The sequence below is a fragment of the Papaver somniferum genome, chromosome 5 (genome assembly GCF_003573695.1).
Source record: "Papaver somniferum cultivar HN1 chromosome 5, ASM357369v1, whole genome shotgun sequence".
Classification (NCBI taxonomy): domain Eukaryota; kingdom Viridiplantae; phylum Streptophyta; class Magnoliopsida; order Ranunculales; family Papaveraceae; genus Papaver; species Papaver somniferum.
The window spans coordinates 12,978,063-13,001,520 of record NC_039362.1 but is presented as its reverse complement, the minus strand read 5'-3'; the positions used below and the strand labels follow the sequence as shown (position 1 = coordinate 13,001,520).

Sequence of the window (23,458 nt, the reverse complement as noted above, 5' to 3'; positions counted from 1 at the left end):
CGGTTGGTTTCCTCACGTCCTTGCCTAATCTTTCCCACTCCTGGATTGTCAGGTTCGACCACCTCCTCGATAAACTAAACAACTAAATTTTCAAACTCAACCATTGATTCCATTGACTTTCCAAATCAATCTTCGAGATTCACCCAATCCAACGGCTTAAATCAATGGCATACTAGAGTCTATCCACATCAAGATCTCCTTATATTTTCTTCAGGGTATTTGCTTGCAACAACCTTTCTCTTCAACTCAATTATCCATCCCTATTCATGGTGATCCTCACTTCCTGATTCAACAAGCGAACCCGAAAAAGATCTCAAATTTATCAAACCCCGCACTTCAAAACACCAATATAATCACAACCCAGACCTTGATTTTTTTTTTTCAATCTTGTGAATTTTATTGGGGAAAATCATGGGGACTGAAAACTCATCAGGATTGGAGATAACAGAGCCATTATTAGTTGAGAAAGACTTGAAAACCCCAGCTTTTGGTGAAATTCCTCACTGGAGAGATCAGATTACAATCAGGGGATTAGTAGTTAGTGCTTTATTAGGAACTTTGTTTTGTATTATAACTCATAAACTTAATCTCACTGTGGGTATTATACCTTCTCTCAATGTTGCTGCTGGTTTACTTGGTTTCTTCTTTGTTAAGTCTTGGACTACTTTCTTATCTAAATTAGGATTTCAAGTTAAACCCTTTACTCGTCAAGAGAATACTGTGATTCAGACTTGTGTTGTTGCTTGCTATGGACTTGCTTTTAGTGGTAAGGTCTATGCATATTTGATTCCTGTTCTTTTGTAAACATGTTCTTAGGATTGAGCTAATTGTGTTTGATGTGGTGTAGGTGGATTTGGATCGTATCTGATTGCAATGGATGAGAAAACATATAAACTCATTGGTCCTGATTACCCTGGTAACCGAGCTGAAGATATTAAGAATCCATCTCTGGGTTGGATGATTGGTTTCATGTTTGTTGTCAGTTTCCTTGGATTGTTCAGTTTAGTTCCTCTTCGCAAGGTATTTCTCGAGTTTACTTTCAAGTTGTTGATTGTGTGCTGCATATTACTACGGTCATCTGTATGTTTAGCTTGGTTTTTTGTTTGTGACTCGTCCATGGTAATCTATGTTCTTGTGTTGGACCTAAGGATTGTGTAAATGGTGAAATTTGTTTTGTTTACGTTGTATACAGGTAATGGTTATTGATTACAAGCTAACATACCCGAGTGGGACAGCGACAGCAATGTTGATTAACAGCTTTCATACAAATACAGGGGCTGAGCTTGCTGTGTAAGTGCAAAAGCTTGCTTCTAATTTCCTACAGCTTTTCTATCTTTCTTTATGTCTCAAACTGTTATCATGCTAGAAATTCAAACCTGGGTTTGCTTTGTTGTCCATTATCTAATATGCTAATCAAAGATCAGTTCCGCCTACTTCAGTAGTCGCACAAGGCAAAACTGCACATTAACCAACACAAATAAGCCATCATTCTCATATTCTGTCTTAATCAATCTAACTATAGGTGCTTCGTGCTGGTCATGTCACGTGGTTAAATTTCTGCACAGTATATATGTTTCTTGCCTCTGATCTTCTTTGTTTGATTTTTTTTTCAGGAAGCAAGTACGATGTCTTGGGAAATATCTTGGCATAAGCTTCTTTTGGAGCTTCTTTAAGTGGTTTTTCAGCGGTGTTGGCGACTCTTGTGGCTTTGATAATTTTCCTACACTTGGCCTGTTATTGTACAAAAACACGTATGGTTTCAATCCTTAATTTAGTTATTTTGCCAAATATGAAGTATATCAGCATGATAACATATTATTCACATGTTATGTGGCTTGTATATAAATGTTTATCTTCTCCCTTTGTAGTCTGAAGTGGTGTTATCTTGTGGTTTCATAGTTTTAGAACGTTAGGTGTTGATCAAACTTCTCATTTGATTTATTTTTTTCCGCTGTTCCTTATGCAGATTTTACTTTGACTTCAGTCCGACTTACGTTGGATGTGGTCTTATTTGCCCCCATATAGTCAACTGCTCAGTTCTTCTTGGTGCCATAATATCATGGGGATTTCTTTGGCCCTTTATTAACACCCATGCTGGTGATTGGTACTCTGCCGATCTTGGGAGCAATGACTTTAAAGGTCTCTATGGATATAAGGTATGGTGAATTTGGTTTCTGTATAATTTATTTATTGCAACGTTGGTTGATATCAGTTGTTCATTGAAAATAATAAAAAAAACAGAGTTAGGACAAATTTGTTAAAATTTACCTATAACTCTCAGTGTATTTCTCTATCTTATACTAGTAGTCTACTTCTTCTGATATTTGCAATATGAAAGGAGGCTTATGTACGTAGAGAAAGTGACTATTTGCTGCAACAGTCTATATCCTTCTCCTAGTCAGGTCTCACTTCCATAGTTCATTTTTGGTTTGATTACCAAGTGCAACTAGTAATAGTTTTTCAACCATTTAGCCATTCTGCTGAGGTCAATTAGTCAGATATATATCTTTTATGCAGTTAATAGAATGGCAAAGCTTTATGTGCTTTTATATTGCGCTCTATAATGAATTTTTCACTTGTGCAGGTTTTCATAGCTATATCTTTAATTCTCGGAGATGGTCTCTATAATCTAGTCAAGATAATAGCAGTAACCATAAAAGAAATTTACAACAGCAGCAGCAAACAAAGCCTACCAGTTGTCAACGAGGTTCAAGGTGAGCAAAATTTTCTACAAAAAGCACTGTTTAATATCTTGGAGCAATTGAACAGATACAAAGTTGTTAGTTTTAATGTTGTTAAGTTGCTCTTTTTGGCTATTTTTTCTTCTCCGTGGCTTGTCTCTAATGTTGTAGCTATTTTGGTGGATTAATCAGCTTTGTACTTACAATTTCAGATCATGGAAGCTCCAAGTTACTAGTGGAACAAAGAGAAAAGGACGCGATTTTTTTGAAAGACAGGATACCTTCCTGGTTGGCAGGTTCTGGATATGTTGGGCTTGCTGCAATATCAACAGCAGCAATACCCATGATTTTCCCACCTCTTAAGTGGTATCTGGTTCTCACTTCATACATCGTTGCCCCTGCTCTTGCCTTCTGCAATTCGTATGGTACTGGGCTCACTGACTGGAGTCTAGCCTCAACTTACGGGAAAATTGGGCTTTTCTTCTTTGCTTCAGTTGTAGGAACCAATGGTGGAGTAATAGCAGGATTAGCTGCTTGTGGTGTTATGATGTCCATTGTGTCAACTGCTGCTGATTTAATGCAAGACTTCAAGACAGGTTACCTCACGTACTCATCAGCGAAATCAATGTTTGCAAGTCAGATTGTTGGGACAGCAATGGGCTGCGTAATAGCACCACTAACTTTCTGGTTATTCTGGACTGCGTTTGACATTGGTGATCCAAATGGTCCTTACAAAGCACCATACGCTGTTATATTCAGGGAGATGGCAATTCTAGGAATAGAAGGTTTCTCTGAGCTTCCCAAGCATTGTTTGGCAATCTGTTATGGGTTCTTCATAGCAGCAATTGTGATAAACATTCTCAGAGATGTAACTCCACCGAAGATCTCGCAGTTTATCCCGATACCCATGGCGATGGCAATACCATTCTATATCGGAGCTTACTTTGCAATCGACATGTTTGTCGGTACAGTAATATTGTTTGTGTGGGAACGTGTGAACCGTAAGAGTTCTGAAGATTTCGCAGGAGCTGTTGCTTCGGGTCTTATCTGTGGTGACGGAATTTGGACAGTACCGTCAGCTATACTCTCTATTTTGAAGGTCAATCCTCCCATCTGTATGAGCTTTGGACCTACCTAAGTAGCGTCATCTTCTGTAATTACATGAATCCTGTAAATATTTCGTCTCTTATCACTGGAACTGGTTGAATTCTAAAGGTGAAATCTTCTGTAATTACTTTCATGTTATTGTATTAATTCCTTCATTTTAATGAAACTCTCTGGTCCAAAAAATCAACAGACCGTTGAATTATTTGAAAGAGAGATATTCAGACTCTACAGTTGGTGATTATTGTTTATTCATATCTACTGCCTTTTACAACTAAGTTCATCCAAAATACATTAAGATGGATGAATGGTTGGTTTCTCATTAATTCAAGAAGTAAAATCTGTGGCTACTAGTATTTGCAGACTGTCGTACTCAACACAACTTTCAATTGTAGTTGAAATTGGTTGAACAACTTTTATTACTCCTGCATGTATGAACAACTTGACTATACAGAGAAAACCCGGGGTGTTTGAATGAAATCCTAACTATAAATATTTCGGATTAGTTGGGCATGTATCCCACCAGCAAGTTGCAGCAACCATCTTTGCTCTATGCTGCATCCGGTTTGGTTTTACAGCAGACTGACTAGCTTAGTTCATGTGATTTGGCTCATGGTCATTTTGTGAAACATGGCTCATTTTTACTATTACTTTCTTCTCTGTGGAAAAGTTGAAACTTGGGATTTTAATTATAAGGTCCCAACCCTGGCTATAGTAAGTTCTGGAAACATCCGAAATTGTTATATATATGGTAGTAGAGACCCACTGGTTTCAGGTTATATCTCTATACACCTTCCAACCCACTTCTTATCATTTCTTTAGCTGAAATCTTTTCCTACATATAGTAATCAAGTTCTAGGTTTTTGTTTGCTTGGGATGACAATGGATGTGCTCATTCACAAGTTTATGAACGTTGTTTTCCCTGCTATACTTTTCATCCTTCTTTGTATCACCTTCCCTCCCTATCTCTTAGTCAAGTTTCTGTACTGTAACCTAGTTAGACCTTTCATCCTGGAAGATATGACCGGGAAGGTTGTTCTAATTACCGGTGCCTCATCTGGTATAGGCGAGGTAAGTTGCTTTACTTAATACATACATTTCTTTTCAGATCTATGTTATGTATCACTTGTTTACTTGGTTTTCTGCATTACATTTTCTAGCAACTTGTCTATGATTATGCAAGAAGGGGAGCTTGTTTAGTCCTTGTTGCGAGAAGAATGAAATTACTTGAAGAAGTCAAGGAGAGGGCGCTTGAACTTGGATGTCCAGATGTTTTGGTCGTCTGTGCAGACATTACTAAAGTCGAAGACTGTAAACATTTCATCGATGAAGCAGTGAATCACTTCGGACGATGTAAATATGCAACTACATACACTTTCATTTTAGCTAGTTCCCATGAGTATTTGACTGAGTACTTTGTTCTCTGCTTCGAAGATATAACATGTAAACTTAATGCATTGCAGTGGATCATCTTGTGAATAATGCTGGAATCATTAGCCTATGTCCATTCGAAGGAGTCTCTAATATCCGTAATGTTGCACCAGTGATGGTAATAGCGCTAAACATCATTTCATGCATGACTATGCATAACATATTCTTGATCCGTAACTCGTTGCAGAATGGTTTCATAATTTACAGGATGTTAACTTCTGGGGTGCAGTTTATGCTACATATGCTGCAATTCCTCATCTCAGAAAGAGCAAAGGCAGGATCGTCGTCATTGCATCACCCATCGTATGGGTGATGGGACCAAGACTTAGTTTCTACGCTGTACGATATAGTCATATCCGATCAACTAATCAGTTAGCTAGTTAAATGAATATCTTAGTAATTTTATATATTCGTATGTTTTAAACATTTGCAGGCCAGTAAAGCTGCTGTGACAATCTTCTTTGAATCCCTCAGAGCTGAACTGGATCCTGATGTCTCCGTATCGATAGCATTTCCTGGGGTCATAAAAACGGAGATGACCAAAGGCAACCATTTGGGTAAGGAAGGTGTAATGGAAGTTGATGAAGAAAGCATGACTGTACGTATCGCTTACACTACACACGATTAATTACTACTAATACATTCAGAATTTTTAAAATGTTTTTATTTTGTGGGTTTAATTCCTACAGCTTTTCATTGGAAACTTCCCGGTGATTAGCGCGGAATTATGCGCAAAGTCGATCGTTAAGGGAGTATGCAGAGGAGATAGAACCATAGCGGAGCCATACTGCTTTAAGATTGCACATTTCTGGAACGTTCTTTGCCCGGAGATCACACATTGGTTTTTCTGGTGGCTAAATGCTATCAAGCCGTATAAGCGCACATCTGGATCAACATAATTGTCTTGCCAAGAATATCACAACAGCCAAACAAAGTTGGTTGGGATTTTAGCTTGTCATGATATTATCCTCAACATATATTCTTTGGTTGTTATCAGCATTTATTAGTTTGGTTGTACTTGTAATAGTCTTTCGACATCAACTTGGTTGTTGTTTGTTTTACGTGGTTGGTGGTTTAAATATGGCTCGTGAATCCAGTACAATCTTCAATGTCTTTTATATGGTTTCCACAACTAGATTTAATGAATAAATGAAGACAAAAATTGTGTACAGTGACTGAAGCATTGAAGATGATTTAAAACCACTTAAAAAAGATATGTTCCTCTAACCAAAACTAGTAGATTATCAAGCTTGTCATGATATAATCAGCTGCATGGTGTATGTAAATATTAAAAACGATACTGAGTTAGCTTGGTGTTGGGACTTGGAACTCAAGAGGACTCTCGCATAATGGGAAAATATCTCGTTGGCCATTCAGATATAAGCATGTTTGAACACAAAAAGTAAAAGTTAGAAGCAAAACTATTTTGTTTGTTATTCTTTTTTTTCTATAAATCGTTAGGCTATTGAATATTTAAGCTAATTTCTGACTTACAAATATGAAAAACTGACTTTTGGACACGTATCCAAACAAACTTTTAAGGCTGCTAAAAACATGTGCCCTATGGAGAGAAAGAAATTGCAGAACTTTGAAAGATAGGTACTCCTTCAAAATTGTTTGGCTTCAAATCTTGAGGCGTGAAAGCTTATAATTGCTTGGGCATCTTCAGCGGGACTAGCTTTACCATCTGACAAAAAGATTAATATAAAATTGATCCTCCAAAAAAGCTCAATTAGTCTCCATTAGTATCTGTATTGGGCTTCCGATGGTACGAGCCTCTACGAGGCAGAGATTTGAATTTTTACCTCCGTTTCTAAAAAAGAAATATTTTCATTATTTTTTAATCTGGCCTCTCTTTTTTAGCAACGGAGGGAGTATTTTTTGGTGTAGTGTGATAGTCTTTTGATGATGATGTACATCGCTTGAATTTGAACGGATATATTATTGGGCAGGACTAATGGATATTTTGGAAGACTTGAACATGTTCCTGGACCATACAGAAACATTTCATTTTTGTTTCCCATCATGTGCTATTGTTTATTTATTTTTGGTAGTATTGCACAATTTAATTTCCTCACATGTATTAGGGCGATATCGAGTTATTTCAAGTTCATATAAATGCATCCGAATCACAAATAAGAGCAGACAAATTAAAGCAAATAAATTCATGTGCAAGGACGAACTTCAAAATTGTGCATTTGATAGCCACAACTATCTGGTAGAAATTTATGTTCTTGTTTTTCTCGCCAAATGTTCAACCAGACTGCACAAGGAAGTCGGGCACATATCTTCTTTCGCCTGGACTTCACTTTCCTAGCAATCCGTTCCAAATTGACTGACTCTGGCAAGTAACAATGCATGCCAAAGTTGTTGAAGAAGTAATTCCAGGTCTGACTGACCTGACATTCTCATCTACCCATATAATGCTGACATCTTGTAGTAATTTCAAGGACCGGCAAGCCACTTGCACATTAGAATATCAACTACAAAACTTTGCTTTTCTGTTGTTCTTTCCAAAGCCTGATGGGACAATAATTTGGTTTTATCGGCTCGACAGGCCAGTGAAGGAATGCATGTAGTAATTGGCCAACTACATATATACCAAAATTAGGTAGCCATTATTATCAGAGTGCCCTGTAACATTAAGGCTATGATGGCTGCTATCTAGTCCAAAATCTACTCTCTGCAGCTAATTCTTCCCATACTTGCAGGATTTTATGTAACTAGATTTTGTGCCCGTGCTACGCATCGGGCGGATCCGCCTTGCCCCGTCTATGCATGTTTATGTTTTGATTTGGTGTTGCTCGATTTCGATTCGCCCATCCCGATACATCTTTAGGATATTTTATTTGGCATGGCTCGGCTTCGTGCTACACATCGTGTTTAGTCACTATTTTTGATTTGGTATGGTGTGGCTTCGGCCCACCCCATCGCAATCCATTAAACCTTCTTTTTCTTAAACATTCTTTTTCTTTTAACAAACTAATATGTATCCCATGTAATGCAGAGGGTTGAATGAGAATTTAATTTTGCATGCTTAGAATTTTTTTTTTTGATTTGGTATGGCTCGGCTCGGCTCTGCCTCGCCCCGACCCTTAAGAATTTCTGTTTTGGTGTGGATCGGCTTCGCCCCTGTACCCCGTCTCCTACTCCGGTGATGTCCAAAGACAAACTTTGAATACATTCGCCTACATCTTTTTTTATTGGTTCCAGTAAACTGCTGGGTGATTCCTTTAGTCTTTGCTTTTTTGCCTGGTTTGTATGCTCGATAGCACTAATACTTACACTGAAGTTGCTGGTTCTATGATATAAAATAGGTGCTAGCTTCACTCCAGTTCCATATTCTTCATGATTAAGGAGGAATGCATTTCCAATATCAATGAGGAAGATACTAAAAATCTCAACTGCAGGGGTTGCACCAGCAGTTAACACGAAACTCTGAGCCACATGATAACAATATCCGTTAATATTTCTGCAATAAGCAAAAAATCTGAACTAATAAGATCAATATTAAGACCAAATCCACCACCCACACTTCATAATTTATAAATACTTGGAAAAACTTGACTAAAATAATTTATAAATACGTGGAAAAACTTGACTAAATCAGAAATTTATGAATAACTAAGCTAATATCTAGCAAAAATAAATCCAGTCAAAATACAGAATTTGAAGCAAATAAAATATGCAGAGCAAAGACAATACCCAAAGTTACATGATCCTGCATGTATGAAATGCTTAATATCTTGTTCAATTCTTAATGCAGTCTTGCAGGTTACAATTGGCATTGTTTGGAAATAAAATGGCCTTTCTTACAGATGTTTAATTGTCTACCTAAAATCAAGTTTGAAATAGTACGGAGTCCCAAATTCCAGCTTGAATAGAAATTAGACTTGGACATGTTCTAACTTTCGAATTTTTAAATGGTCTCTTCATCCAAGCCACAGATGCAATAGGTTGGGATTAATCTTACATTGTCCGTCGAATTGTACTCTAGGTATAACCGTCTAGGCAAGACATGAATGGTGCCGAAGATTAAAGAATTGGATATGAGGTTGGGTTGTCGTTGGAGCAGTACAGGTAGCGTCTAAGTAAGTTCCTATTGAGAATGCTTGCATGAGTTGTTCGTTCGAAGGAAAAATTTATTAACACATCATAATATGAGGACTTGTAAATTTCTGGATTTTGTGAAGTTTTGGCTAAATCTTTACAGAATACATACCAAATAAAACAGGGTGAGCGCAAAGAAAACACACGAAATTGAATTGAAAAGATGATTTAAAGAAAGATTATTAAATAAGCTACATACCCTGGTCACCAGTATTGATTCTTTTTCAATATGTCCATCGACAACAGATGTTCTTCTTTAGTCAATTCTAATTTGTACATAGATCTTAACTGCACATAGAATGGCTTCTGGAGCAAAAGGGAGAGCCAAATTTACCTAGCAAACCTAGTTATTTGTTTACTTAAGCATGGTATCTGATTATTCTGAAATTGTTCCATTGTAAACTTGTATTGCATTAGAACCATGAACTTGATGTTTACATAAAGAGACTTGGTATGACACTCTAGCTTCACCAAGATTGATGTCGTCTTGGACAACAACAGTCTCCATCTTTATGCCATAAAATCATTTTGCAAGTAGTAGAGGACATGCTTCAGTAAAAAAATTAGTTGGGACTGCACTACTGCTATTCATTTCTGAAAATTTCAGCATGACCGATTACTTGCTCTTCAACACAAAGTATATATATGTACTTGTGGATAGAAGTTAGTACATCTTATCCAGAAATAGCTGACCTTTTCAAGCTTGGTAAAACTTGATCCGATGTAGTTTTGTAATGCACCATTCATTATATCCATCTGCAGTGAAGATTTATACCATGGTGATGATTAGCTAGTTTCACTTATCAAGCAGTGTTGACAAAAACCAATACTTAATCACCTGGACAGTGAATAATGTAAAATTGGATTTACCTGAGTTTTCTCACCGCTAAATCACATCAATCTCTTCACAGCAGCATCACCTTCATCTCAATCTCCAATTGCCTGCACCGATTATCGAAAACAACCAAAATTACCACCATCCATCACCATCACCTCAATGATCGAATTTACAGCACCACCAAACCCTAATCGACTGAACACAATCTTCAACAGCAAAACCACTTCAAATTAATAATCATCCGAAACCCTAACTTGCACTAACAACATCACTTCCTTCTCCTGTGAAAACCCTAATTCACTAATTCTTCCATGTGAGTTGAGAATCAGTAGCTAAATCTCCTCCCTTACTCTCAACATACAATACCCATCTCTAAATCGAACTCCTCTTCCAAATATACAACTTATTCAATTCTAGCAGAAACCCTAATTTTTATTTCTTCTGATTTCTTCTTCTTTCAGAGCTCAATTAGCTTCCAGATTCATCACCCTCTTCTTCGATTTATCTGGGTCTGAAGATTTTCATGAATCACTCACAAAAAAAGCTATTCATTGGAATTGAATTCGGCAGGGAGAAAGACACGAAGAACAGAAGAAAGAGAAGAAGAAGAAGAAAACTATCTTCAATATACTGGTGTCTCAATTAGCTCTAGGTCTACATTTTGATGTAGGTACTGTCCACGCTAACGGCGTCAATTAACGTACTGTTAAGATTCAGTGTAAACGAAGTGTAATCTCCCCTCCTTTAAAATGCTAAGTCATACGAGCTCCCATGTCGCACGGTGAGTATGACACCCTCCAAGGCAAGGGCTTAAGCAAGGAAGGGGCGCTGCAAGTTGATAAAGTGTTGGAACAATTGTCGAATTATGCCTGCACAACAAATAAAATCAAACACGAAACAAACAACGTTATGGCTAAGTCGCGGACTAGGTTGATATCTTTAAGACGTTTCGCGGCTATGCCCAAGATTGTGCAAGCAGTTCTTCAATGGCGCGTCGTCCCCAGGATAAAAAAGCCGAGATTAATCTCTTACACAATCGCTCTTGCACGGTGAAAGGATGTGGAACTTCTACACTTCATTCTTGCTCAGAAACTCATTTAGAAACATAAGAGATGTTCACACACTTATTTTTCTTTCTCTAAAAATATTTTCTTTTGTAAACCTAAGTTATAAAAGAAAAACTCTCTCACAAAAAAAAGGATTTCAACAACTCTCCAAGTTCTTTTTAACACCAAAACATAAAAGAAAAACTCTCTCACTAAAAATGTTTCTACTCTCTCAATTATTTTCATCAAAATCTAATTTATAATAGTAATTAAATAAGATTAAATGAAATGCATTAATAAGTTGGTAATTAGCATCATTAACCAATTCAACAAAAAACGGTTTTTGACATTAAAAACGAAATTAATTTATTCTTTAAAGGAAGAATAAATGTCACAATAAAACCATTTAAATGAGACACTAATTTATTGGAAATTAATAATTTTTTTAAAACATATAATCCCAACAATCCCCCAATTATATTTTTCAAAACATTGAGCAAGAATGTACAGAGTTTTGCATAAGCAAAGGTGTCTTGCGACTTGAACCTTTACATAGTGTCAATAGGCTCTCTTAAAATCTGACCATAGAGTGAACGTAAGTCTTGAATTCTAGGAGATAAAAAGATTTCTTAACACACATGACTATACTAGTGTAAAGTCTAAAGCCAGCACATTACGGCCCTGTGCTTGTATCCCAGTTTAATGAATGATCTAGAGAACTGCCCATATTCTCATAGAAAGCAGCCACACTTTCACATTCACATAGGTGAGTTTATCAAGAGTACTCCTGAAAGTACCCCCACTCTAAATAGAGATATAAACATCATTAAGAGTTTGAAAATTAAAATCTAAAAATTAAACTCAACCTCTACTCCCTTCAGGATATCATGTCGTGGGATGAATTCTTCAAAAGCATGATTCTCGCATCTCCATATCACCTATGACTTCGTCTAGTCCCTTTGAACCTATTTCTAGGTTGGGTATCCATCATAAATGACTCAATATCAATGGGCATCAACCTCATCCCTAAGATGTATTCACATCTTCTTATTATTCCTTTCGTCAAAGGAATAATGAAAACTCTTTTCAGACACTATATAATCAATATTCTCATAAAATCAACTCTTGTAGTTGTCGTTACGTTCTCAATTCATGCAATAGCCGCGGTACTATCACATTGGATTAATATGTATGTTCCTCTATCTATTAGAGGATCGAATCGTTCCATCCCTTAAAGGATTCAACTGAAAGGATGTCCAATCAGCTTCGCAACATCCTTAAAGGATTGCGGTAACCATTTAGATAGTGTATTTCTAGGCGTATGATGTGTTTGAAACACCTCATAACCTTCTCAATATTTTACCAATTTTCCATACTAGGATTGGTAAATCTGAATATAAAACCCCCACTATGGAAGCAATATATTACACCGCCACTACAAAAAATACTTATATATATATAGTCAATCACGTAGCAAAGAAGCATACTGACCTACCATACTCATTTCTAGTGCAATCACACACAATCTCAAAAGCATTAGCACTAAACCAAATGAGTGAAAACTTGTTTACAGTCAAACTATATATATTTCTGTCTCTTTTAAAAATTCTGTTTTCATTGAAATGAAAATTGATCCAGAGAAAGAAAAAATTCATTTCAAAAATATACTCCATCTTCACTCAAGTCTTTCATGTCAAATAGCAAACTAAGCATGTTCTCAATTTCATCTTCATCCTATAAGTTAGAATAAAAATTCAAAAAATCACTAATGCATACAAAAAAAATAGTATTGTGCATTTCACTTTCATTAATTCTGAAATCATTCGAATGAATCAAGTAAACAATTTTTATTTTATAAATTGTTTTAAAGTTGTTTTTCAGAATATGAATGATAACTTATCTAACTTATATAATTTCTTTTATTGTTGAAACTACACAGTTTTCCATACTTGGTTTACATAGATTCTCATCCTTAACTTACACAGAAGTATATATTTATACTTATGACTATAACAAATCATACATTGTAGAAACAACATCAACAAAATAAGCATGTAAGTTATTTAGCGACATGAATGCAAGAGTCAACAATTTTCTGTTTGCTTGTCTAAAAACAATAGGCTCATAAAAACTTTTTGCCAAAAATTTAATAGTTTGAAGAACAAAGTTACTCTCTATAAGAAGTTATTTTCCAGCAACAAAATATTCATGACTAACTTTTAGTCTCACTATAGTTATCCATTTCTAGGTTCATTCTTAGTGAATTACTTGTCACCTTCATTTTTCTAGTTCCTCTGATTTAAATCAAAGTTGGTAAATCATAGGGTATGGACCCCCACTATTTTTTGACTCAAACAAGAATTTCAAAACAATATCCAAAGACTCCAAAAAATGTGAAAAACTAATGAACCAATGATCTAGACCCAAAACGTTTTACACAATATAGAGAATAAAAATTCAACCAATTTTCATGATAATAACATTTTCTAATTCACTACTCAATAGATCATATTTGATATCAAAACAAGTTACTCTAAGCATCTTTATAAAATTCTCTAATATTTTATTTCATCCAAAACCATTGCAAGTTGCGTAAGATTTAGAAGTGTACATGCTTTTATGAGTTAGGTAAGATTACATACATGTTACTCACAAATTCACCAAGTTTATAAGAAACTATAACATGCTCTCATTCGTTACTAACTCAGTCATTTCTTAAAAGCATGACAAAATCTCATATTTCAAATATTCAAAATTCAATTTATGTTATGATAAAATTGTAATATTCTATTCAAACATTTTATCCATCACTTATCATTTGTAGCAGTGCAATGACCAAATTCAACAAATTTATAATATGAATCTTGTTAATAACAAGATAGACGGAAACTAGAATTCTTTCTCATTTCGGAAGTATGAACATTTTTTAATAAAATTGTTCTACCCAAAGTAAACTTTGAGATCGTACCAATACCGTAAATCCTAGTGATATGAGTATATCTCAACACCACTTTCTTTCAAAATGATTAGGTTCAACTTTTGAACCATAACCTATCAAAACAAAAATAGTGTAAAACACCAATATATACCAACCTATCACCGTATCCACAATTCACATTAACTTGGCTTGAAAAGCGTTGTTAATAACATTTGATATCCTTATATTGCGTGCAAGAATAGCAAATAAATTCATAATCAGTATTATGTTCATTTCTTGGTGAGAGTTGATATTCACATTAGTTTTGACTAGGTTTCTAATTATTTAGGTTTTGGGTTCGTATAAAATTCCACCTCATAAGTTCCAAACTTATATGAGTCACATGTTTATTGTCATACACAATAATTCTCAATATCTTATTTCCCTAGTATTTATTCCAAGATTTATAATGCCATTATTTGATCACTACAATAACTACAAATAGTTCATCAAACATACCTCCATTTCTTTTAAAGCTCAATTAGTTATAAACCATTGTCCATTCTTTGCACATCAACAAAGAAATCAGCAACCCCATTGCTCCACACATCGATTAATCTCCTTCAATTTTATTTCATTCGAAAATAAAATTTTTCTCAAGTAAATGAATTTTCACCTGTCACAATCATTTACATGTGAGCATTTGGAACCAAAAATAAGTAACGTATGCACTTACATAATTACTTAAAAATCAATCAAAATATAGTACTCTTTGTTTCTCTTGAGTGTCAAATAAAGATTCAAAATTATATAGTTATAACATCATATATTTATAACTCTCTATCAAGCATTTTATCAAACATATGTGGTGCACTAGTTTGATTGCTAACAATAATCTTCCTTTTCATTACCAAAACAAGAGTACGAAATAATAGAATCAAAACATGATTTTTGAAGTAATTTCTTACATCTCTAATCTCTAATCTCAAGTGCCATATACGTCTTATATTTTGGAAAAACATACACAACGATTTTGAAATCACCACGTCTCTCAAACTAAAAATCCAAATGGAAAATGTCAAAATAGGTTTTGAAGATAAGTTCCTTATATACAGGTTTCATATTATACACAAATACAAAATATCAACACAAAGATCATAAAAGCGAATTCAACAAGGACTAAATTTCTGCTCGTCAGAAATTTTCAGATACGTTGTGAAGTTTTCTAAAATACTTTAAAAATACTCTTCGGACTCCAAAAATTCTGAAATTTTACAGGTATTATCCCAGTGATGTCTAGTGTACTCGGTCAAAATTTCAAGACTCGATCCATTTTCATTAAAGACATGCACATAAAACTCTATAACATGTCAAAAATGTTCGTGTATGTTCAACAATATTTTTCTATGCTAAAAATTCATGAATATATATCAACCATTTTACAATCCTAGTCCATAACATAAAATTAACTCTCGGCATCAGGTTACCTAAAATATCAGTCATCATTTACAATCGTCAAAGAAAAATTACATCGATTATAATTCTATAAAATAAAATAAAACAATGATACTTATCGCGTTTAAGCAATTGTTTTCTTTTTAATTTCCATGGCAGAATAAAAGGTCTTAAAATTGTTGGAACAATTGCCGAATTATGCCTGCACAACAAATAAAATCAAACACGAAACAAACAACGTTATGGCTGAGTCGCGGACTAGGTCGCTATCTTTAAGACGTTTCGCGGCTCTGCCCAATATTGTGCAAGCAGTTCTTCAATGGCGCGTCGTCCCCAGGATAAAACAGCCGAGATTAATCTCTTACACAATCGCTCTTGTACGGTGAGAGGATGTGAAACTTTTACATTTCATTCTTGCTCAGAAACTCATTTAGAAAAATAAGAGATGTTCACACACTTATTTTTCTTTCTCCAAAAATCTTTTCTTTTGTAAACCCAAGTCATAAAAGAAAAACTCTCTCACAACAAAAAGGATTTCAACAACTCTGCAAGTTCTTTTTAACACCAAAACATAAAAGAAAAAAAACTCTCTCACTAACAATGTTTCAACTACTCAGTCAATTCTTTTCATCAAAATCTGATTTATAATAGTCAAAGAATTAAATAAGATTAAATGAAATGCATTAATAAGTTGGTAATTAGCATCATTAACCAATTCAACAAAAAACGATTTTTGACATTAAAAACGAAATTAATTTATTCTTTAAAACCATTTAAATGAGACACTAATTTATTGGAAATTAATAATGTTTTTAAAACTTATAATCCCAACATAAAGAACTCTCAGATGTACGCAGTAATAATAAATTGACTACAACTGCTTACTTATAATTATTACTGATGACTATTGTTTCGCATTTCATACAGGGTATGATCGAGAGATTCTTGTTAGGCGTCATGCCTGTTATTAGTGCAGAAATATGTGCAAAGACGACTGTGAATGGAGCATGCAGAGGAGATAGATCGATAACCGAACCAGCTTACTACGGAGCTTTGCATTTGCTCAATGTGTTTATCCCTGAGCTTGTACAATCTGTTCTTGCTCGGATGAACTCTCACGAACCTACAACTGCTAGGAACTAGTATTATTGCAGCAGAATCACCAAATTTACAAAATAATTAATTATTATGTTTAGGAATTCTGGTATGCATGGGGTTGTAAAAAGAATTTGCACGTATATTTATCTGAAAACCAGTTTGAACTTTGAAGGGAGTATATAATAATAATAATAATATATCACAGAGTTTCTCCCGTTTCCACTGCAATTACTAAGTAACCCCTCCGTCCTTTTTCTCGCGCATTCGTCCTCCCCAAATCACACAGAAAACTCCAACCCCTTTCTCGTTCGCCCCCAAATCAAACCTCGCAGAAAACTCGACTCCATGATCAAATCAGTTCTTCAAGTTTTTAACTGAATCTTTAAACCTAAACCCACTTCAAGTTGTCCCCGAATCAAACCAGTTCTTTAGGATTTCAATTAAATCTTTAAACCCATCCCCAATCCCGGTTACACTCTAACCTATTTTTTTTTATCAAAATCAAATCAGTTCTTCATGGTTTCGATTGAATCCTTATACCCAACCCCAATTTCGGTTACACTTTAACCTGACTTTACATTATTCTGCACCACATCCTAATTGGTTCCTCATACAATTGGTAAGGAAATGCTACACTATTTACTTTATATTGGTTATTAGATACTATGAATATTCTGATGATACTGAAAACCTATAAACTGAGACTATCCTCTTACTTTTTCGTTTCAATTTTTTATCATCGCAGTAACATAATTATCAGCTGTTTATGTCGTCTAGTTTAAGGTTTTCCTAAATGTCCCTCAGTTGAAATTTGAGTTACTAAAATCTAAAGTTATACAACTTCTTAGATTTTAATCCTGATTGTGAAGCAAGTTACTACAATAAGAATTACCCTACCTACTAACTCTTTAAACTCCCATCCTTGACTAAACTATGGCGTAGCTCTAAAACCACCTCAGTACCTTCAGCAACGGATACTATTTCGTGGTTAATTTGGAGCACTCAAATCGCAATCATCCAATTTACGAAACAGCCCCCTGAAAACCAACATGGGTGTCCAATAGCTGATATGCCCTGTCACCAGTTGCATATTTTCCATTCTTCCAAAATTATGACACACCGTGGAAAATGTGAGTTTTTACATCCACGGAGATGGAAAATATGCAACTGGTGATTCAACTGTGGAAAAGCTTTTACCAACATTTACCGTGGAAAATGTGAGTTTTTCCATTCTTCCAAACTCACATTTACCAACATGGTTGTTAAACGTGTAATAGCTTTTGACTTTGTTTACCATGGATACACATGTGACTTCCGTTATTGTTGCGTTTTCAGTGTGCATATAAGTTTTCTAAGTTTTCTTGCCGTGATTATTTAAACAAGATGGTTTTGTCCTGGTAGGAATTTATGTATACTGCAGGAAAATAGAGAATTGCACTAATAATATTACCATGGATCAGTAGCTATAGCGATATTTTTCCAGTTTCCTTCTGTTAACGTCTCCTGATTCCCTCATATGAGACTAATCTTATTTATCAGACTACATAGACGTTGACTGAAGATTACATAGACGCCAAAGAAGTTACATTTGGACACACATTCATCTTTTTTGCTCAGTTGGCACACACGGTCTTTGTAACAGTGAGTGCATGAGGTGATTCATCCTGAGCACAAGAAGCATTGGGACCTGTAACTATAACTTGAACGTAGTCAACATACCAACCACTTTTTGCCTGGGTAACCTCTTCATCATAGGACTTTTTCTGCTTTCACACACTTTTTTTTTCCTTTGTTTTTTTGTTTTTTGTTCTTACATGATTATATGTGTGAACTTATGGTTTCAATGTGGGGACTATAGGAGCAATAGATCAGATCTCTTTGACGGAATAGAAGAGGGAGGAATCAGGGCTGCTCCATCATACTTCCGTGAAATTGAGGAGCAGGAAAATGATAGAGCTATGGATGGACTTCAAGATAGAGTCCTCTTGTTGAAGCGAGTAAGTTGCATTTTTACATTTTACTTTTCAGTTTAATTGCGTCTCTTTTTTTTTCTGTGTCTGTGTCTCGAAAATGTGGAGATCGACTTTGTATGAGTCTGCATCGCACCATGCAGACATGTACACCAAACTCTTTGAACTCACTTTTGACACAATTTATTTCTTACAGACGTATACCAAGGGTAATTTTTCACTTTAGTGTAACCTAAAGGGTCCAAGGGTGTTTCATTTTTCACTCTCTTAAACCATTCAGTGTGTAGGGAATTTTCACTAATTACTACTCTCCTTGAACACCTCTGGAGTGGCTGAAAGTTCTTGCCACTATACATTTCATCTGGTGTGTACACTGGTTGAATGTAGTAAATCTGTACGGTATAGTTTGAGTGATTTATTACGCCATCTCAATTTGAAATGTGTTGATGTTCAGATGTTTTTTCTACAAACTTTTTGCAGGAAAAGAAAAGCAAATTGGTTGCATCTGTCTTCGGGGATCACAAATTTTCTTTCACTCTCCCATTGCAGCCGTGTTTCGTTTTTCTTCGGTCGGCCCTCTCGCAGCGGTGTCCTAGTATCTCCGTCACTTCCACTTCGTCTTTCAAATATGAAATCGACATAATCAATTTCACTCAAACAAAATTCAATCTGAAATTTCCAAAATCAAAACGATGATGATGATCAACATCATGGGAGGAGATTGGCAAGAGATTACCCAATCAATCATAATCGGTTTAATCTTCTCATTCCTCGTCACCAAATTAATTTCAATGGTAATCTCAATCAAAGATGCAAATTTTAAAGTAACTCGCGAACAAGAAGAAGAAGATGAAGATGATAATACAAAACCTAATCAGGAATCAACATCATTACTCAGATTGTTGAATCTGATGAGAAGCAGAAATCTGCTGCTACTACTAGGGTTGTAAGTGAGAGTGATGAAGATGATGATGACGATTGGGAAGGAGTTGAAAGTACTGAATTAGATGAGATATTTAGTGCTGCTACTGCATTTGTAGCAACAGCTGCTGCTGATAGGTTGTCACAGAAAGTATTAAATGATGTTCAGTTGGAATTGTATGGTTTGTATAAGATTGCTACTGAAGGTCCTTGTACATCTCCTCAACCTTCTGCTATCAAAATGACTGCTAGAGCTAAATGGTAAGTGTCTGATTGCTTTTAGGTTTTTTTGAATTGAATTGATTTGATTAAGTTGAAGATGTGGTGTAATTGGTTGTTTTGTTCTGTGCAGGAATGCTTGGCAGAAACTTGGTGCAATGCCACCGGAAGATGCGATGGAGAAGTACATTACGATTGTTAGCGAGATTTATCCTGCTTGGATATCTGGTTCTTCTGTGGTAACTGTATTATTCGTTCTGTTGATGGGAATTTTGCTTTGCTTTGATTGTGTTGTGTTTGTATGTCTGGATAGTTCTGGATTTTGATTTTCTGAAATTTGAACATGGGGATGACCAGAAGAAGCATGGTGGGGATAAGGAGGGAAATGATTCGAAGGGGCCTATGGGACCTGTTTTCAGCTCGTTTGCATATGAGGAAGAGTCCGATAATGAATTGTAAGGTCTTTTAAGGATTAGATGTTTATGAGGTTATTTTTGTTTGTTTGGAATGTTTAAATCTGTGACTGAATAATGTGCTTAATGATTGTTGGGTCTTGTTTCGTGTCCAAATAACTTCTTAAAATATGTATGGGTACTTAGATTGTGAATGTTTCTTTAGGTCTTTAACTACCTCAATTATAATTATGAAACTAGATCAGAATAGGAAACTTTGGAACAATTTTAATTGCCGTTCGTTTCATATATAGAATAGCTATGAAGTGTTGCTTTTTCTGTTTCATTTTCTTGTAAGTCGTTGAAGTTTGAATTTTGAAATGATATTGACTATCTTCTTGATCATCTGCTTTTCTTGTTTCAGTAAGATGGAAGCTATACATACATCTGCAAGGGAAGGAGAGCTGGATAATCTGGTGAAACACATAGAGAGTGGTGTTTCGGTGAATCTTAAGGGTTAGTTGCTAATTGAATGCTGAAACATGTTATTTATTTACCGAAAACAGTTAGCTGAATCTGATTCATTATTCTATCTGTTATAAGTTATTTAAGAGGATAAGGTCTCGACCACCTTGACGACTAGAATATCAACAGATTGGTCTCTCAGTATTTACATGTCCGTCTTGTCGATCATATGTGGTTTTTTCTTCTATCATCCCTAAATGAGAATTCATAAGCCAAGTGCTTGTATATAACTGGAGCTAATGGTGTTTCACCATTTAACAGTTAAAAAAATCTATCCCTGTATGAACTTGCAGGACATATTAGTGTTGTGCTATTTAGCCTCTTCGAATAGCTCATGTTTTCAGGACTCAGTGATCTCATTTGTTCTGATTCTGCAACATTCTTTCCATAGTTCAGGCTTATCTTGGCAATTGTCCAGCTTAAACTACACAGTTTTGCAAACTACATAGCACAGTACTAGTGTAGTATTTATCTGAAGTATCAGAACCTGTGTGCCCGTGTATTCTATTTAGCAGATTTCACCTTCTCTGCATCTATTGCAACTCCCTTTGTTATTTTAATCAAGATAATTTCTCTGTATGTCTCTTGTCTTGCTCCCCATCCTACTAGACCCCTAGCTGTCTCTCTCTCTCTGATGTGATTTCATCTTGGTTCTACATCTGTTTCGGAAATTGTTTCGGAAATTGTTTCGATTTCTACATCTGTTTCTCCCTCACTTTCCCCCCTTTCTTCCGTTTCAGCAGTTTCTTCTTTTAGTTTCTTAGTAACAATAGGCGACGGCATTCTGCCTAAATAGTAGACACAGGTGATAAATAAGAGAATACTAAAGATTCGAGCCATAGAATTTCTCAATTCTGACACAAGGTACTTATTCGATCTAATAGAATTATTTTTCCGTATCCAGAATAATACCAATCCAACCCATTTCATGAATAAAATGTGACCAATTAACCAACCAACAAAACTACTTGTTACAAATAACATCTTGTTGTTGCATCGAAACATATAAATGTTGACTAATCTGGCTAATGTTGAACTCGGTAAAATGAAACGGTTGAATAATTGAAAAATGAGATTATTCAGGAATACACATTGAATGCTGAGATTACGCATTGAGTTTTTGGTAGTAGATCCATAATCAAAAAAGTTTTTGTGGTTGTTCTAGAAGAAATGAAACAAAAGATACGGTAGAACTAGGACAGTTATTGTATGAGGTCTACCCAATGCTAGATGGAGAGGCGCATAATAGATCGATATGAACATCATGAGCTGTCCCGTAATAAAACCCGTAGTTGCTGATACCTCCTTCTCGGTTCCTTCTTCCATAACCCGAGCTCGGAGAAGGAAGAGATAAGAGGGCCCTATGGAGAATGTGGTCAGAAATCCATAATAGAGTCCGACCACAACGACCGAATTTATTATCTTCATGCATAAGGATAATAGATTACCTAGTAGAAAAGATTTCAAAATCATCACAAATCCCCCTTTTTTCTTTTCTATTGCAATTTCTCGATTATTATATGATGATTTCTTAACTTTCCATATATAGAAATAGAAACAGATAGAGTAGAAACGACATCTCTTATGTCAATGACACCAAAGGGATATTAAATGAATGGAATTGAGATATGGATGGAATTGGGATATGGATGGAATATAATGAAATAGAGACACTTTGAGGTTCCCTATGAAATGAGGCATGGAACGAAGCCACTACGAAGAAGTTCCGGGAGTTACGAAGGAAGCTTCGGGCTCATATTGGTCATGGGTTGAGAATGGGAATTGAACTCTATGAGCTCGAATTTCCCGTTGTTCCTCAGTAGCTCAGTGGTAGGGGTGAGCAGAAAAACCGTAACCGCGGATTTCATCCGTATCCGTCCGCAAAATTGCGGGTGAAAACCAATCCGCAAGAGTTATGGACCGGACACGGGTGCATTCTCAAATCCGCACGCGGTGCGGTTACGGTTGCGGTTGGGATTTGATAACCGCGGATTACCCGCACCGTAGGACAATTAGGGAATTTAGTAAAATATTTAGGATAATATGGGAAGTTTGCGGACAGAATAGACCTCATCGTCTTTCTAATTTCTTCTTTTTCTTCTTTTCATTCTTCTTCATTCTTCTTATTCTTCTCATTTCTTTCCTTCTATTTTTCTTCTTCTTTTTCTCTGTGTCGAATTCAATCAGAGGATTGAGTTAAGTGGAAGAGTGATTCATAGACTACTTGATAACGTGATGAATTGAAGAAGTAGGTGTCGTCTCTAGGTGTTAATCCGAGTTCTGGAAGAAGATAATCGGTAAGATGAATTAGGGTTTCATAATCGGTTTTGGATTTTGATTGAGATGAATTTAATTTGATTAAGGATTTGACGGGTTTGCTTTCGTTTAGGGTAGAGATGATTGCATGCAGTTTAAATATTGGTATCTTTAAGAAATTGAAGTCCACAGAGAAATTGGGTTTTCTGAATTTAGAGTTCGAGTAGAATTAATGTTGTTTGTGAGTTTCTGGTAGTTTTTGAAGGAAGTGGTGTTTATTAATTTGGTGATATGAAGATGTTCTGAAGATGAATTGAAGAATCAAAGAGTTAAGGTTTCCGTTCTTCCATAAATTAAGAACTAGGGTTTCATAAGAAGTTCAAAGAAGAATTCGAAGATGGAATTGATGTCATAGAATGATGGTTAGGGATGGGTTTAGCCTGAATTAGAGTTTGAAGTTGACGAATAGCTTGAAATTGTAGTTGAGGATTGATT

General features: G+C 35.5%; 2 protein-coding genes, 1 long non-coding RNA gene and 1 pseudogene across 4 annotated transcripts; 3 read left to right on the top strand and 1 right to left on the bottom strand.

The window, feature by feature from the left end:
• Positions 1-235: 235 nt before the first annotated feature.
• Positions 236-4,036, top strand: LOC113281000 (probable metal-nicotianamine transporter YSL6). The gene is made up of 7 exons (XM_026529631.1): positions 236-766; positions 848-1,020; positions 1,193-1,290; positions 1,614-1,751; positions 1,967-2,156; positions 2,585-2,714; positions 2,894-4,036. Exons 1-7 carry the CDS (start codon positions 412-414, stop codon positions 3,817-3,819), a joined length of 2,010 nt encoding a protein of 669 aa, XP_026385416.1. The 5' UTR covers positions 236-411; the 3' UTR covers positions 3,820-4,036.
• Positions 4,037-4,373: 337 nt separating this feature from the next.
• Positions 4,374-6,268, top strand: LOC113281001 (11-beta-hydroxysteroid dehydrogenase 1B-like). The gene is made up of 6 exons (XM_026529632.1): positions 4,374-4,856; positions 4,946-5,138; positions 5,249-5,334; positions 5,424-5,555; positions 5,650-5,814; positions 5,906-6,268. Exons 1-6 carry the CDS (start codon positions 4,662-4,664, stop codon positions 6,113-6,115), a joined length of 981 nt encoding a protein of 326 aa, XP_026385417.1. The 5' UTR covers positions 4,374-4,661; the 3' UTR covers positions 6,116-6,268.
• A 1,910-nt stretch (positions 6,269-8,178) lies between these two features.
• LOC113281003 lies at positions 8,179-10,783 on the bottom strand. 2 transcript variants are annotated; one of them, XR_003325874.1, is made up of 3 exons: positions 10,197-10,783; positions 9,526-10,082; positions 8,179-8,688 (listed from the first exon to the last, which is right to left on the bottom strand). It is a non-coding gene; the product is annotated as an uncharacterized LOC113281003 (long non-coding RNA). The 2 variants fall into 2 exon arrangements; XR_003325875.1 differs by having other exon boundaries at positions 8,179-8,654.
• Positions 10,784-16,911: 6,128 nt separating this feature from the next.
• Positions 16,912-20,824, top strand: LOC113281002 (annotated as a pseudogene).
• Positions 20,825-23,458: the final 2,634 nt, after the last annotated feature.